The sequence below is a fragment of the Pistacia vera genome, unplaced genomic scaffold (assembly GCF_008641045.1).
Source record: "Pistacia vera cultivar Batoury unplaced genomic scaffold, PisVer_v2 Contig674, whole genome shotgun sequence".
In the NCBI taxonomy this organism is placed as follows: Eukaryota; Viridiplantae; Streptophyta; class Magnoliopsida; order Sapindales; family Anacardiaceae; genus Pistacia; species Pistacia vera.
This window is the reverse complement of record NW_022196528.1, coordinates 89,297-107,082: the sequence shown is the minus strand read 5'-3', so window position 1 is coordinate 107,082 and position 17,786 is coordinate 89,297. Positions and strand designations below refer to the sequence as shown.

General features: G+C 31.6%; 1 protein-coding gene and 1 long non-coding RNA gene across 2 annotated transcripts; both read right to left on the bottom strand.

Moving 5' to 3' along the window:
• Positions 1-1,972: 1,972 nt before the first annotated feature.
• Positions 1,973-5,211, bottom strand: LOC116113190 (probable alpha,alpha-trehalose-phosphate synthase [UDP-forming] 11). The gene is made up of 3 exons (XM_031399342.1): positions 2,993-5,211; positions 2,632-2,905; positions 1,973-2,559 (listed from the first exon to the last, which is right to left on the bottom strand). Exons 1-3 carry the CDS (start codon positions 4,978-4,980, stop codon positions 2,248-2,250), a joined length of 2,574 nt encoding a protein of 857 aa, XP_031255202.1. The 5' UTR covers positions 4,981-5,211; the 3' UTR covers positions 1,973-2,247.
• An 11,879-nt stretch (positions 5,212-17,090) lies between these two features.
• Positions 17,091-17,652, bottom strand: LOC116113206. Its single transcript, XR_004125382.1, has 2 exons — positions 17,604-17,652; positions 17,091-17,526 (listed from the first exon to the last, which is right to left on the bottom strand). It is a non-coding gene; the product is annotated as an uncharacterized LOC116113206 (long non-coding RNA).
• Positions 17,653-17,786: the final 134 nt, after the last annotated feature.

The window sequence follows — 17,786 nt, the reverse complement described above, 5'->3', positions numbered from 1 at the left end:
TTTCCATCTTTTTCTCTCTCATATTTTTTCTTCATTTGATTGGATTATTAAAAAATATACTATTCCTTTGGAGGTTAAAGATAAGATAATTCTCATTTTATTTTTTTTTTTTAAAATTCTTTTCTTTTAGTTTTCTTAATTGTAAAAGATCATGAGTTATAAGTTTTTTTATAGTTTAATAAGGATTTGAAATTAGAAGATTTTGATGTAGGTTTTGATTAATCTTTTTTATTTGAGGTATGAGTTAATCAACTGTTGTTTTAAGTTGGGTTTGTAAATTTTGGTTCATTATTAAGTTAATTTTGAATAGGTTTAAAAAATTGATGAACTCTAAGTTATAGAGATTTTGATATCTTATTTATTTTAATATATTGGTTATTGTTTGATATTTAGAATTGGATTTGATAAGTTTTCATGGATTTATAAGTTGGATTTTTTTTTTTCATTAACTTCAACCAATTCAATTCGATTTATAATATGACATTATCCAACCTAGAGATATCGATTTGGATACGAGTCAGAATATAAGAAAGACACCATCATAACTTGCCAATGTATGTATTCTTAAGAGTACAATTTTTTAATTAAATGGTTAAATGCAAAAAATCTTCGTCAGAACTCATTATTTTTAGGTTATTCACCTGTCTTTTTATTATCTTCTATATAAAACATACTTTGTTATTAGAAAAGTTTTTAAAGGAATTAAAAAAAAAAAAAAGTTGCCACAAGATGGTAAGCCCCGTTCAGTTGGTTGATAGAACACCATGTGATAACTGTGCTATCGGCCAAGTGACCTTGAAAGAAATTCAACGGCTCCACACGTGTCTCAGCCGCTCACACAAGTGAGAGAACTTCTTTCATGGATTTCTCGTTTTCGAGACTGCATCTCTGCAGGAGAAGGCCCGGGACTTTCGCCGGATCAATGAATTGATCCAGGCCCACTCACATCTCTTGTGCACCATTACCTGTTGTTCCCCTTATTTAATTCCCCAATTGCCCATATTAACTGACCGATGTGGGATTAGGGACATAATACTTATAAGACGCAAAGAAGTTGATCGTTATTTATCTATATTTATTTAATTGTTTTAAAGTTTGTAATGATTGAATTTCATATTTCATTATCTTTTTAGGATTAAGACTTTCAGAATTTTAAGTGGTTTAAGATTTGATTTCATAAGTTATTGAGTTGTGAATGTTGACAAAGCATTCTTTCAATGATTTGTATGAAATTTTAATTTTAGGCTTGATAAACACATCTTTAAGTTACCCTTTGCCATGGCCAAATCTGGTTTTTCTTCCAGATTTTGCCGGAAAACTAGTCACAGTCACAACCATTTTTTACCATCCCATATCTCATAATTTACAGTAAATTAAAAAATACTGAAACTGAATAAGGCAATTAAGACTAAACAATCACAGAAGTTTCAGTTTCTGCTATTGATAAGGAAGTATATTGCATTCTTGATCTAACTTTGATGGTTGATCGAAACGCTTACTGTTATTGAGAAATATAAAACTCAATCTAGAAGTAGATTTGTGTTAGATTTTGAGATGTATCATACTACAAAGAATGTTAGTTACGATAGCTGGCAGAGTTAATACAATTAACTTACATTAGACAAGATACCAATCTGCAGAAATCTGGAAAATGGGCTCCACAAATTTCATACCTACCTTCTTTTTAAGATAACCAGTACCAACACAAAGTGCAGATAGGACAATCGTTGTGCCTGCTTTTGCATTTCTAAATTCAGCATATGATGAAATGATGCTTCAACCAACATGGGAATTGTCTAATCTGATAATGGCATCCCTGAAATTTGCCAATATTCAAGATTATATTCCATTACTTCACAGATTTTCTTTTCTTTATCACAATTTTGCACTATTTTAATTCTTCACTTTGGCTTCAAATTCTGCCGATTTACAGTGAAAATAAAACGAAATATGTTAAGTAATGACATAACGATTCTATAATGGTGCCGACGATTTACGAGTCTTAAAAGAATATTATCATCATTACAGTTTATGCACAAAGCAGAAACTAATGAATTTCCGGTCATAAAAGTAAAACATTGAGAGAAGAATATGAATGAACTAATTGTAAATTTTCCACTGGGATTTTTTGTTTTTTTCCGAAATGAAACTGTAAAAGTAAGTAGTATTTCCCTGTACAATGCTACCTGTATTCAATTGCCCTAACCCAATTGTGTTGTGTTTCCCTATAGTCATTTTTAAAGTAAGTCATTCCTGTGATTCCTGATGAGAAGTTTCAGACTTGTTATGTACAACCTCTGAAGCAAGGCCTTTAAGCAAGTTTATGACTTCTGAAGTATCATCAAGATAATATTTTGCCATGCTCGGTTTCTGACCAACAGTGCAGGCAAAAACTTCTCCAATGGCTGGCAAGGATGGATTCGCGACAGCACGTCCAATGCTCTCAAACATATCCTCATCCGAACGATCGTCGCCAATGCACAGCACAAAATCCGGAGATTTCCCCTTGCTTTGCATTGTTGAAATCAGATTTTCTACCACTATACCTTTGCTTACTCCCTGCAATTCACCATTTTCAGTCCTCAATTCAAATGCAAATTTAGTACTTCAAATATTTCAATGTTTGCATACCTGTGGCTTGACTTCAACAATGTGCTGGCCTCTTTTGACAACCACAGGCTCATTTGCAAGGACACTCTCCAAATGATCAAGAAGCTCCTTCGCCTGGCTTGTGCCAAAATGAGGGTCAGCATCCTGGTGGTGCCACACCAGTGCAGTTTCTTTATGTTCAATGAAGGAGCCATCAGTTGTCTCAGTATATAGCTTCATCACAGGTTCTGCAATCTTCTTCCAGTCGAAATCCATCAATAACGAGCACGTCTCCCATGGAGCATCGCTAGTCCACCTACCGAAATCGAAATAAAGCATAATCAAAACAAGAAATGACAACAATGATGCACATAACCAGTGAATTAACAAGTGAAAGAATTACCTAAGGAAGTAACCATGTTCAGCTGAAATTCCCAATTTCTCACAAGGGGAAAACCATTTGCCGAGAGAATCCTTTCCTCTGCCACTGACTATGAAAACAATATTTCTGGGATCACTGCATAAATTATTCAAGATTGAGATCACCTCACTGTTTGGTGTTTTGTCAACTGAAGCCTGTGGCATCACTGTCCCATCATAGTCCAAAAGGATCAACCGGCTATTAGTCCTCTTGTATGCATCACTAATACGATGCACTCCCAGTTTTCTGAACTCCGGACCCAACGCAATAATCCTGAATCCCAATCCCAACCCGACACCCCAACACATCTTGAATGAATGATCTCTGCAAGCCCTTTCAAGGTCTTGATCGAAACTCCTAGCCCAGTAAGCAACATCATGAGAACTAATGTACTTATAATGCTTCTCGTGGCGCAATCTCTTCTCTGTCTCCGGCATTCTCAATGCTGAATCCATGGCATCAGCAACTGCATCAATATTCCACGGATTGACACGAATCGCGCCACTGAGAGATGGCGAGCAGCCAACGAATTCAGACACAATTATAACACTCTTCTTAGGAGTTGGATTCTTCTCATCAAAACCTAAAGCCTTGTCCAAAACAGGGCTACCCTGCCTACTCACAGTGTACTTATAAGGCACCAAATTCATCCCATCTCTCACACAATTCACCACACAACACTCTGCAATCGCATAATATGTAACCTTTTCTAGTGTACTAACAGGCCCTTTAATCATAACAATCGGCTCATAACCCGGTTTACCAAACTTTCTGTTAATCTCATCAGCAATAGAATTAGTTTCATCAACAACATCTTGCACATCTTTCCCACTGCTCCTCGCCGGGTTTGTAATCTGAATGAAAACAACTTTTCCTCTCAATTCAGGTTGCAGCTCCAAAAGTTGCCCCATTGCTGAAAACTTCAAACTAATCCCCTTAAACAAATCCATATCATCCACACCTAACATCACAATTTTCCCATCATATTTTTCCCTCAATTCTTTCGCCTTCTTTGCCGTCTCTTCAAGAGCCAAAACAGATTCAAGCTGCCCCATGTGAATCCCAACGGGCAAAATCTTTATACTCACAGTTCTACCATAATAATCTAAACCAATGTAACCCCTTTTCGACTCATAATTAAGTCCCAACATTCTGCTACAGGATGACAAAAAATGCCTTGCATAATCAAACGTTTGGAATCCAATCAAGTCACAATTCAACAAACACTTCAAAATCTCATCCCTCACAGGCAGAGTCCTGTAGATTTCAGATGAAGGAAATGGGCTATGCAAAAAGAATCCTAGTTTCACTTTATGAAATCTTTTTCTCAAGATAGAAGGCAACACCATGAGATGATAATCATGTATCCAAACATAATCCTCATCTGGATTTATCACCTCCATCACTTTATCCGCAAACACCTTGTTTGCAGACACATACGCCTGCCACTCCGCGCGATCAAAACGGGCGCCATGGCTCGGCGTTAAAGGCAACAAATAGTGAAACAAAGGCCAGAGATAATGCTTACAGAACCCATGATAGAACTTGTTGTGAACATCCGGAGGCAAGAACGTCGGCACACACTTAAACTTGTCCAACAAAACTTGCGAGACCTCGTCATGATCAGCGGCATCAATCTCGGCTTTCAATCCTCCGATGTACAAAACTTCTACGTCGGGGGAGAACCCATCTTTGAGCTGAAGAACAAGACTGTCTTGATCAAACTCAAACGCCCATCTCCCGTTTTCATCACGAAACGCACGTAAAGGGAGCTGGTTAGAGACAATGATCCTCCGCTCTTGAACCGCCTCCATGTCGTCGTTTAACCCCACAGGACTAGTCGTTTCATCGGTTTTTTCCACCTCGGATATGACTCCGGGGACCGTCATCACTCTCGGGATCCGATTCAAAGCGTCGAAGTTATCAAACGAGATCAAGTTCAACAAGTCTAAAGAAGATCTCGATATCATATTAATGAAACAACGAGAGCTTGCTGGTTTTTTCTTCTTGTTCGTTTAAGTGTTTCTTCAATGGCAGGGAGGGTATTTTATAAAAAAATAAAACTTGTTACAGTGAGGCAAATCGGAGATATGGATACACTTTCCATAAGAAATTAAGACTTCCTCTCTATCTCTCTCCTTTTAAGGAAACTGGAAACAGAAAGGATAAGAACGAAGACGAGCGACCAAGGCAGACCGGCTGGAGAGACCAATTTATTTGTATGAGTTACGTAAAGAGGTGAAATGAATGGTCAAGATTCGTGGGTTTCATTTATTCCAGATCGTTTGCATGCAAGTTAACATGAGAACGAGCGTAGTGGATTATTCTTTAATTGAAATTATAACCGAACTCTCTTGTATTGTGTCTGAATCTTCTTCACTATTTACCTGCTAGCGGAATAGCCGGTCACTCTTATTTCTTTGGAGTTTATTTTGAAATTTATAAAAATTAAAAAAATTAATTTTTTTTTTTTGAAAAACCAGGAAAATGTCCCACTATTTCAATAATATATGCCACTTATTTTAAAATAAAATTTTGAGCAATAATATAAGCTAATTTTTTTCCAAAATTGGAATTTTTCATTCAAATCTTGTGTAAAATTTTGAAATTTTAATTGATTAAACTAGAAAATAAGATTTGAAAATTGGATTTTATATATAATTAGAACATCCTTATCTATGAATTGAATGCATCATAGAAAATTTCATTCCAAAAATAAATATTAATGCATTTTATTTTTAAGGCATAATTTTGTAATTGGAAATTAAAATACCGGTTGATTTTATGGAAATTTCCTTTATTCATGGAAAAATATACATTAGAGAAAAAGAAACCTTTGAAAATTATGATGACACGTGCAGCATGTATACACTGCTGTCACCATAATTACTCGGTCATTAGGTGGAAAATACTTGGATACAGCTTCACGCAGCCTCCACGTGTTCTAGATTCAGATAACAACACTAAGTTTATATATATCCGCGAGACTCTTTCTTTCCTTTTTTTTTTTTTTTTTTAATTTACTTTGCAAACCAAATTAAAAGACGGAATTATGAAACCTCCCCTAAGTTTTGGATAATAACTTTAACAATATTGACACATATCCCCCTAATTGTTGTTAATTGCTAAAATAACATGCATTAGCCATGAATCAACAATAATAGATTGATAGTGAACCACATTAACCATACCATAAGTTAATACATGTACGCCACATAGAATAAGGATATTAGTTTTGACTGATATAGTTCCTCAATAGTATTTAAGTTTTTTTCTTTTAAAAATTTTAAAAATAAAATTTGTATTATATTTTATCAAGTTTTTTATTTAACTATAAATACAAAATTCACAACTTGATAATAATTTATATGAGACAGTCTCATTAATCATTATATTGATGTAATAAGATCATATAAGTGAATTTTTTATATTCACAACAATCATATAGTGTTTTAATTGTAACGTGATAAGACTCTTCTGATATGTGAATAGTAGTAATGAAGAGGACGTAACAACAAAAAGTAGGGATGTTTAAGTTATGTTTTTTTTAATTCTGATTTGATGTTAATAATTAAAATTTTAGGGGTGTAAGTGAATTTATCATTAAGTTTGGAAGATTTTTTTTGGAGGTTTAAGATAACTCTTTCTGGTGTCTATCATGACACTTTTTGTGATTGTTATGTTACAGTTGCAGCTACTTGATCCGCGGACAATCTTAAAGGGTTCTAGAACGTGCCACGTGGAGTTCTTACAAAGGGAACGTGGCGTGTCTGGGTCATCCGCCAAAGTCACGGGCGTGTTTGACTCTTGACTTGGCCGTTACGTCGACAAACGGCTCTTGTTGTCTCCACTCCCCACATGACACGTCACCCTTCTAAGATAGCCCATTGCACTACCTTCCTTTTTTTTTTTTTTTTTCATTTATAAAATATCTAATAAAGTTATCGAAAATTTTAATAATTTTTTATAAAAAAAAAAAGAGTTGTTTGAAAAAAAATACTATATAAAATTTCATATGTTCTATGTAATTTAAACCAAATCATATACAATCTAAAAAATAATTTGTAGAGAATATCATGAAAATTAGACCTCTCTAATTCCATAATCTTCTTATTTTTATATAAAATTGTATATATTCTATGTAATTTATACTAACTAATATACAATCTAAAATGTATAGAAAATATCATAAAAAATAGACGTCTCTAATTCCATTATTATTTTTTATTTTTTATAGGAAATACTTAGTTATTTATATTTTATTTTACTTTATATTTTATTTTTGTGACGATAAATGTGGAAAAAAGTAAATGTACTTTCTTTATTTAATTTATTATTTTCTAAATTTAAAATCTCCAATTCTATAGGATTATTCTCGTAGCGTAAAATTGATCCACGAAATCAGCGCCGGTCTGATCCGTTCACGATGACGTGGAAGATATTTGGTTGTCCACGTGTCGTTATGGGGGCGGAACGGGCCGTACATTAGTTGTCAGAGCCGAGACCTTCCTGGAGAACAAGAGTTTCCGGACTTTTCGATTTCAGCCGTCCACGTGTTCGATAAATCATGTTTTTGATCGAATTATCCACACCAAAACGACTTGAAGTTTCTCGTGGGGCCCACTTTTCGGATGAGATGGCTCCCACTTTATCCACCAATATCCGCATTTTTTTGTACTAATTAATTGCGAAAACGTGGGCGGCACCTCGTGTTTAATCAATGTCTGAGAAGTTCGGTACATATTCCACGTAGGCACCCGTACTGGGGCCCATGGGGCACGTCATCATTTTGTGTTAGAAAAAATGTGGAAAATGTATGTATGTTGAATTTGTGAGGAATTTTCTTTTTATGAGGTCAAAAATTTTATCATTTTTAATTTCGGAAAAGAAATTTATTAATATTATTTTTAGTTAATAGTTTAAAAAAGAGTAAAAAATTATATAAATATCTAAATTTCATCGAAAACACATACATGTAATGTGTATTTTAAAATTAGTAAAATTTATTAAAACCTTATATTATTATATTGCACATGAGAAATATAAATAACAAGAATATTTAAATAAATGATAAAAATGAATTAATGACAATTAGATAAGAATATAAGTCAAAACTAAAGAGTCAATTTTAATATTTATTCTTATTAAACACGTTATCCTGGTCACCACAAATTTATGCACATGTGAGTATTTGACTTTTAATAATCTTTAATGGAAGAATTATGAAGGGATTTTCCATATGTGAATTACTAAATTACCATTAATATTAAAACAGATTTTTCATATGTAAAATGCCATTAATAATATGATCCCAAAGAAAAACTATTTTAATTTATAATCCAAAGACTTTTTACCAATTAGAATCCAATTAATTAATTTCTTATAATTTGCAATTAATTTAGAATATATGTAAATAATGTTTGAAAAAATTATTTTCAATATGTACCATCTTGAAAACTATTGATATAAAAAATTATTTTGATAAAAAATGTATTTAAACTTTTTACATTATAATTGGTTACTATATTAATTACCATTGTCATTAATGTTTTTCAATTTTCATATGTACACTCATGAATCAGATAATAAAACCCTCAATAAGAATAGAAAAATACTAATTTCAAAATACCATATATATATTTACCCTCTACCTTTTATCTTAGTTGATGTCAATTACTATAATCAAGATGAAATGAGTTTAATCAATAACATATGCACATTAAATTCTTTGGGTTTATTTTATCACATTTGATTGTTTTTAACTTTTAATTGATTTCCACATTTACATATGATGCCAATGTCCTTATATATATATATGAAAAGATATATTGTTTTAATATGAAAGAGTTAGCTTTATTTGTAAATAATAATAATAAACTTATCTACATGTCAACTACGTATGGGCTTAGTTTATCTAAATCAGAATTTCATCAGCGAACGTCATAGTGCCACGTATATTTAATTAATTTTCAATGAGATATTTTTTTAAATATAGAGAAAAAAAAAAAAAAAATAGAAACCCACCAAACGCACTAGGTTCAAGGATGCTTAAAACTTTGACAAATTTTCTAATACAATTAATGAACACTCTTGGAATTGGCCAGCCAACAAGGTCACTTTCCAGAGAAAGTTCTTGATAAGTTCAAATCAATTTCAGTCTTTTATTAGATAATCCAAAAGACTTTCTACCCATTTGAGTATAACCACTTAATTAATTTATTAATTAAGCATATTTAAAGATTACGACTAACCCAAATTCTATTTTTTTTTTCTCTTGATTATCTCTTAAGTTTATTCCAAAGAATATTATTATCCATCGCCTGTCTATTTTGCTTTTTGTGTTCCCTTTAGCGCTTGTCTTCTCAAATTAATTTGATTAATTAATTCATTTGTTAGATAAGACTTATAAAGACTTGTTTGGGTTTAATTTAATTAATTTGCTATTTCATGAGGTTGATTTTTTACATTAATCAAGATTACATCCTTATCAAAAAGAAAAGAAAACCATTAATAAATATCAAGTTGGAAATGAAATTTATATAATATAAATATAAATATTTTTATATTTTCTCTATTTCAAGAAGGGTTTTTGTCAGTTTTAAATTAATGAACTTTATATATGATGCTGAATCTAATTGGAATAGAATTTAATCAAATACAATTTTGGGTGGGTTTATTTTTTAAAATAATAACTATTTAAATATGTCTACAAAATTGGATTTGGTCCACCTTAAATCTGAGTCAATATGACCAAGTATCCTCTCCACCTAAGTTATTTGAAAGAAGTTGAGACCGGTTGTAGCCTAGTTGAACCTATCTCAAATTCATTCCACCTACATAAACAATATTCATATAATTAAAGAATAAGTTCGTAACCATTATTGGGTGGTCTGATGATGGAAGAGCAAAATGAGGTTCTATAAGCTTTTGAGTTGTTCGAAGCCCTAATAGGGGTCACCAACGGGGTTTTTACCCGATTGACAATTTTAGGGTCTCGAAAGATTAGTTGAGGTACGCACAAGCTGGTCTGGATACCCCTGATGATAAAAACATTGTCTTGTTACACGAGTAATATGATACCAAATAAGATACACTTGATCAAACTCATAAGAGATAAATAACACTTACTTATAATTCTAACATGCTTGAAAGAGGAGTTTTATGTTCGCACAAACTAGCTCGAACGCCTTCGGTTAACAAAACAAAAAAAAGTTTTAGATCATACAAGATCAAAAACAAAATTGTTTTCCTATCATAAAAGCTTTTTGTATAGTGATACGCACCCTCGGACAAGGTTATTTTTGTCAATTGATATTGTTTATAGTCGACAACGACAATATTAATTACAATTTGACATACATGCATATATTCAAATTTTAGACGCACCAAAATTACTTAAAATTGTATGCCTAGAAGATGAGATCAATCCATTTCTTAAACAAGGTGGTTGATGGTGGCAAGCCGTAATCATAACATATTATCTATGACCAAATTATTATAATTCGAAAGCTTGTCTTATCGTGTCGGTCAGCCAAATTCATATATTTAATTAATTTTATAAGAAAGCATGACTTAGACAATTGCATGTGCGGAACATAATTTCAATTTATTGGCTTCGTCAATTGACTTTGTCACTATACTAATGGATTAGGAAGACCCATTTTTTCTCAAAAGGTTGCTCATAGATGGAAGTTCAAAAATGGTGGTGAAACCACTTTTCTATTAGAAGACTTTTCCATAAATTGCATGAACGTTTAATAGATAATTATAAATAAGATTAATGACAAGTATTTCAGAGTTATATGAATTAGTTTACTGATAAAAATCGAAAACCTCTCCTACCCCATATATTAGTAATTCTTTGCTCAAGACGTTTTAATATAAATTTTGACATAATTATGGGTATTATCTTTATAAGTTTTCCAACTTGAATGGAAATCTAAATCTAAATAGTTGGTCGTAGAAAGAAGCTCTAAAAGAGGGTGGTGGAGCCCCTAATCCAGCTAAGTCCAAGCTGCCTTTTTGAATATACATTTCTTCATAAATCAAAATTTCAACAAGCTCTTGAAATTGAATGGTTTAGCCCTCCCAATTTGAACTCTTCAAATCAATCTTCTTTGAATACACAAAATCAAAATTTTCACACGCAAAGGCCACAAACTTCCAATTTCCCCAATAGGGTTTGTTGAGCCTTCACGTATCAAATTAACAGAACTTTAATTTAATTTGTTTTTTTTTTTGTTCTTGGTTTCTATAGCCAATTGGGAGATGGCAACAATTGACAAATTTCATCTTGATTTGTGGGAATTTTATTGGTGGGTTTTGGTCATAATTTGGTAATCAAGACTCGTGGATCTCTCTATATATCTACCTATAAAAGATTAAAATTTTTATGAGCCCACCATGATTTTGTATAAGATACGAAAGAGAGAGATTGGTGAAAAGAGATATATGTTTTAATTAATTATTTATTTATTTATTTATTTTATGTGCTTATCCACGTTTACAAGAAGTGCTTTTGAAGAGTTTGAGTTGTTTGGGAGTTATTACTTATTAGATATGTTAAAAGTACTTCATATCTTATAGGTATTTTTAATTGAATACTTTAATATAAGCACAAAGAACATTCATAAAATCAGCTCAAATATATTTTATTTAATTTTATATGAATGTAATTTTCCATCAACCACCCAATTTCTTATTAAATGAGGAGTTGGGTAGTAGAAGTAGTTAGTATTTCACATTATTTAACATAAAATTAATATCTATTACCATTTAACACAATGAATAAGAAGATCTTCAAATAATTTTCAAGTGTAGATATCCGTATTTTTTTTTTTTTTTTTTTTTAATTCTAACACTCACATTGATTAACATTTTCTTTTTTCTTAATTTGATTAACAAACAGAAATATTATCTTAAATTTGAGGCGATGAAAAGTAGGGATGTTACAAGATAAACACGATTAAGGAAACAAAGTTTGACTTTAATAAGTTAATAAATCCAAAGCGTTTTGTCTTACATTAAAAAAAAAAAATGTTTATCCCTTAAGAGTTGTTTCATTGGAGAATACAATTTCCCTTAGCTGTTTAACCATCTCACTTATTATTTTACTTTGGAAAAGAAAGTGATGTATCACATAATGGATAAGATGATTTTTCACCTAATCACATTTAATAGTTGATTAAGTTTTCTAATCCTTGAAGGTTAGCATCATTAATTATTAATTATATTCCTTCTATTGGTTAGTTGGGAACTGTAATGTCCATCGACTTGGCCCTATTAATGCCACACCTTTTTGTGTAAATTATATGTCTTTAATTCTGACAAATAAGGGATCACTTCAAATGAAACGATAACATTATTAGGTCGATAATTATTGGATGACGGATTAAGCTAATTGAAATTAATTATATTGTTGATATGAAAGATTGTTGGGGAATACTATTCATTGATACAAACATTCAACGTTCATCCAATGATTTCTTTTTTTTTTTTTTTTCCGGGACTAGGGTTTTCTTTTGATTTGGTATCAGTGTGACAAATTGATCCTTAAAACCTATTCAATCAACAATATACATTAATTCAAGTGTAATTTTTTTTTTCTGTTATCGGGGGTGTCTGGGCTAGTTTACGTGCACCTTGACTAGTCTCCTGACCCCGAACAAGGTAAGTCTTACTGTCTGTAGCCAACAATATTAGCAATCGTTCTTGTGATTCGAATCTGAGACCATAAGGAGAGCAAACCCATTGGCCCCGAGCCCTTACCACTCAGCCAACCCACTGTTGGTTCTGAGTGTAAAATTTTCATTTGACTATTTTTTATTAGACGTGTATTTTCACATAATTTTAACTATATATATGTAGAGTAAAACCTCTCTATAATGATACTCTATATAGGAATAAACTCTACATAGTCATAAAAAGTTATATTCCCAATTTGGGATAGTTATAAATAAGAATAAACTCCATATTGTAATAAGTTATAATTTTTCTAATTCCCATCTTAAGAAAAGTTGCCTCCATATAGTAATAATTATCTGTATATTGCAAAAAAAAAATATATATATATATTGTATGTTACATTTAAGGTTTAAGATGAAATAAAATATTTATCTGAAGTTGTTTGGAACAATAATTTATGCTTCAGAATTGTTACCACGTCTTTTAACTTGTGGGTAAATTACTCGCTAGCATGAATATTTTCTTGTTAAAGCTAAAACGTTTCTAGCTTCTCAAGCATGTTTATAGTTTCTTGACATGAAACTTTTTGTATTTCTCTACTATCATCCTCATAATTATTTCATTTCTCTTCTTGTTTAATTGTATAAATGATTTTTTTTTTTAAAGCATACATGACTTGTTACTCATTTGGATAGTGAAGTTGTTGAATCTGATCATTCAATTCTATAATGACTTTTTGATTTCCTCATACACTTCATTTGTAACTTGCAATTCATCGACATTGGGGATACTAATTTTGTAATGCTTAAAACAACTGGCAATTGTCTGTGGCTTCACATCAGTTGTCATGCAGCAACTGCATTTACAATTCTGTCAAGGACAGTTATCTTTTTTTGTTTCAAAACATGATCTTCTATCCGTTTTAAAAGTAGGCAATTGAAGTGCTGAATTGAAACCCTTATATTATTAAAACATAAATTAAAATCTTAATATTGTACTACTAAAACATGAATTATGAAATAAGGAATTTTTTAACTACACCCAGGGGCGGATCCAGCCCACTTTTGGCCCACCCTCAAATTTTTTTTTTTAAATATTAATATATATTTTTTTTAGATTTTGGCCCACCCTAACAAAAATATTAATATGTAATTAGTTTTTATTTTGGCCCATCCTAAACAAATTTTCTGAATCCGCCACTGACTACACCTCTATTAAGTTATAACCTCCTCATAGTAATAAAATTAGTTAGTCTCACCATTATAACTATAGAGATGTTTTATTGTATATATATATATAACAAATGAAAAACCTCGACCTCATGTAAGTAGATATATGACACAATTTTTAAAATCAGCTGAGCTCAATTATCTTCGATTACTATATACATTGAATTTTGAACGATACATGGTGTTCTCATTGGTGTCAAATCAATAAGAAATTTTACTTACACAATTTAGTAATAAACCTGTAATTTTAAATGTCTCAACAATGTATGATTGATTAGGGTTTTCTTTGCGCATGAATTTGAATAAAAGAGATTGGTAATCTCGCAAAAGGCATGCACGAAGACATTCAAATTCAATTCATCGACTTGGCCCTATTAATGCCACACATTTTTGTGTAAATTATATGTCTTTAATTCTGACAAATAAGGGACCACTTCAAATGAAATGATAATATTATTAGGTCCATAATTATTGGATGACGAATTAAACTAATTGTATTGTTGATATGAAAGATTGTTGGGGAACACTATTCATTGATACAAACATTCAACGTTCATCCAATGATTTCTTTTTTTTTTTTTTTTTTTTTTTCTGGGACTAGGGTTTTCTTTTGATTCGGTATTAGCGTGACAAATCAATACTTAAAACCTATTCAATGAACAATATACATTAATTCAAGTGTAATTTTTTTTTTTTTTTGGTTACCAGGGGTATCTGGGCTAGTTTACGCGTACCTTGACTAGTCTCCCGACCCCGAACAAGGTAAGTCTTGTGGTCCGTAGCCAACAATATTAACAGTCGTTCTTGTGATTCGAATCTGAGACCACAAGGAGAGCAAACTCATTGGCCCTAAGCCCTTACCACTCGACCAACCCATTGTTGGTTCTAAGTGTAAAATTTTCATTTGACTATTTTTTATTAGATGTGTATTTTCACATAATTTTAACTTCTATATATATATATGACAAATGAAAAACCTTGACCTCATGTAAGTAGATATATGACACAATTTTTTAAAATCAGCCAAGCTCAATTTTCACCGATTACTATATACATTGAATTTTGAACGATACAAGGTGTTCTCATTGGTGTCAAATCAATAAGAAATGTTACTTACACAATTTAGCAATAAACCTGTAATTTTAAATGTCTCAACAATGTACGATCAATTAGGGTTTTCTTTGTGCATGAATTTGAATAAAAGAGATTGGTAATCTTGCAAAAGGCATGCATGAAGACATCCAAATTCAATTCATCTACTTGGCCCTATTAATGCCACACCTTTTTGTGTAAATTATATGTCTTTAATTCTGAAAAATAAGGGATCACTTCAAATGGAACGATAACATTATTAGGTCGATAATTATTGGATGACAGATTAAACTAATTGTATTGTTGATATGAAAGATTGTTGGGTGAACACTATTCATTGATACAAACATTCATCGTTCATCCAATGATTTCTTTTTCTTCTTCTTCTTTTTTTCCGGGACTAAGGTTTTCTTTTGATTCGGTATCAGTGTGACAAATCGATCCTTAAAACCTATTCAATAAATAATATACATTAATTCAAGTGTAATTTTTTTTTTGGTTATTGGGGGTGTCTAGGCCAACTTACGCGCACTTTGACTAGTCCCTCTACCTCGAACAAGGCAAGTTTACGGTTCGTAGCTAACAATATTAACAATCGTTCTTGTGATTTGAATATGAGACCATAAGGAGAGCAAACCCTTTGGCCCTAAGCTCTTACCGCTCATATGTAAGCAGATATATAACACAATTTTTTAAAATCAGTCGAGCTCAATTTTCTCTGATTACTATATACATTGAATCTTGAACGATACATGGTGTTCTCATTATGTCAAACCAGTAAGAAATGTTACTTACCCAATTTAGCAATAAACCTGTAATTTTAAATGTCTCAACAATGTACGATCGATTAGGGTTTTCTTTGCGCATGAATTTGAATAATAGAGATTGGTAATCTTGCAAAAGGCATGCATGAAGACATCCAAATTCTATTCATTTTATTCATGAATGAAAAGATATTGTTTTTTTNTCCACTGCATCAAATATTATACCAAAAAAAATATTATTTCTTTTTCTTTTATTATAATAATTAACAATTAATTTATTTAACTTATTATTTTTTATATATTAATTAACTATTGAGAATGATATTTTTATTAAATAATAATAACTTAAAAAATTATACTAATTTAATAAAATTAAACATTTATTTAATCAAATAAACATTACATTTAATATAGAAAAACATTACATCTAATATAAAATAATACCCAAAAAAAAAAGACAATAACAACACAAAAGTAAAATTCTATATTGATAGTAATTTAATTTTCTGAATTAGTATATTCTTCCCATAGATGATCAATTAATGCATTTCGAAGAGCATTGTGAGCTTCTGTATCCTTAATTTATCTATGTCGAGCAAGAAAATTTTGAAATCGGATATTTTCATCTACGATAATTTTAACAAATTAACTTATACAAATAACAAAAAAAATATATAATTTTTACACTTTAAACAGTGCCACACCAAATTGGTGTGCATAAATAGTACTACACAAAATTTGGCGCGGCACTGTAATGGGGCACAAAATTGGTGCAGAAAATGACGTTAGGTTGAAGTTGAAATTCATATTATTTTAGTCATCTCTAACCCAAAATAACGCTAGGTTGGAGATGCTCTTAGATAGTGAAAAAGACCGTCAACTGATACACACTGTGAGTAAAACTAATGACAACTTCCAAGTATGACTATTATAAATTAATAAATAATTATTAAATAATATTTTTATTATTTATTTTAATACTTAAAATTTAACAAAGAGATTTATATTTTTTATTTGAACGGCATAAATTATTATCATAAATTCTTTCATAAATCATGCATATATATATATATTGTCTTCTCAAACGGATTAAAGGATCTTGGGCTTTCGTTTAGCCCAAATGTTAGATACAATTGAGACTTAAATTGGCCCATGACCAAGTAGTGGAATACAAATGGCCTTGGAAAACAGCTGCAACATTTCCAGGGAGCCGATGCTTTGGTTTTGGGAAACATTGGAAGATTCGAAAACCAAAACAAAACCAGGTTCAGTACCGACACCATACCATTACCAGACAAAAAACAATGGCTCTTATGAATAATCAATGGGCATGACATTCCCTGTTTTTTTTCCATTTATTATAAATGGCACATAACGTGTTCAGAAACTAATCAATTCATACATCGATCAATAGCTCTCAGATAACTTAAATCTTTGCTTTTGTTTTTGATGGCAACTCTTGTTCTTCTGGTAACTCAACTTCTTCATCTCAAACACCAAAACTCTGATTCTGTGGAAACAATACTCAGTCAGTTCCCCTCCTCAACATATTTCGCTGACCAGAACCAATTGAAGCTGGAGACTAACAGCTATTTACAAGCAACTGTGGAAGATGAAGATCTGGCGGAGTCAAGGTTCTGCCTGGACACGCTCTGGCCTTAGAGACTCAATTTCTTGATCGCAAGTTTCAATCTTGTAATCGATTATCTCTAAGTCTTTCTTTTCGTTTTTGTTTTCCATTTTATTCCTGTACATACACAAGATGTGCATACGTTTTATAGAAAAAAAAAATCATCAACGAAATTTAATGGAGAAATTTAATACTGGCTCTCTGCACTACTCTGCCAAACCCCAACCACCCAACAACAAAGATGAGCTAGCTCCTGAGCGGGAGCATCTTGGCCTTTCAGTATATTACCATGGCATGTAGCATATTCCATTCTCTCTGTGGCCACAAATCTCTGTCACCACGGGATGTGATTTTCTTGAATGGTATAACAAACTGTG

Bases quoted from the DNA above. Each gene is read 5' to 3' on its own strand.
- LOC116113190 (XM_031399342.1), bottom strand. From the start codon at position 4,980: ATGATATCGAGATCTTCTTTAGACTTGTTGAACTTGATCTCGTTTGAT. The intron at 2,906-2,992 runs GTAATTCTTTCA...CGATTTCGGTAG, and splicing joins GAACATGGTTACTTCCTTAG to GTGGACTAGCGATGCTCCAT. The intron at 2,560-2,631 runs GTATGCAAACAT...GGTGAATTGCAG, and splicing joins TTGTTGAAGTCAAGCCACAG to GGAGTAAGCAAAGGTATAGT.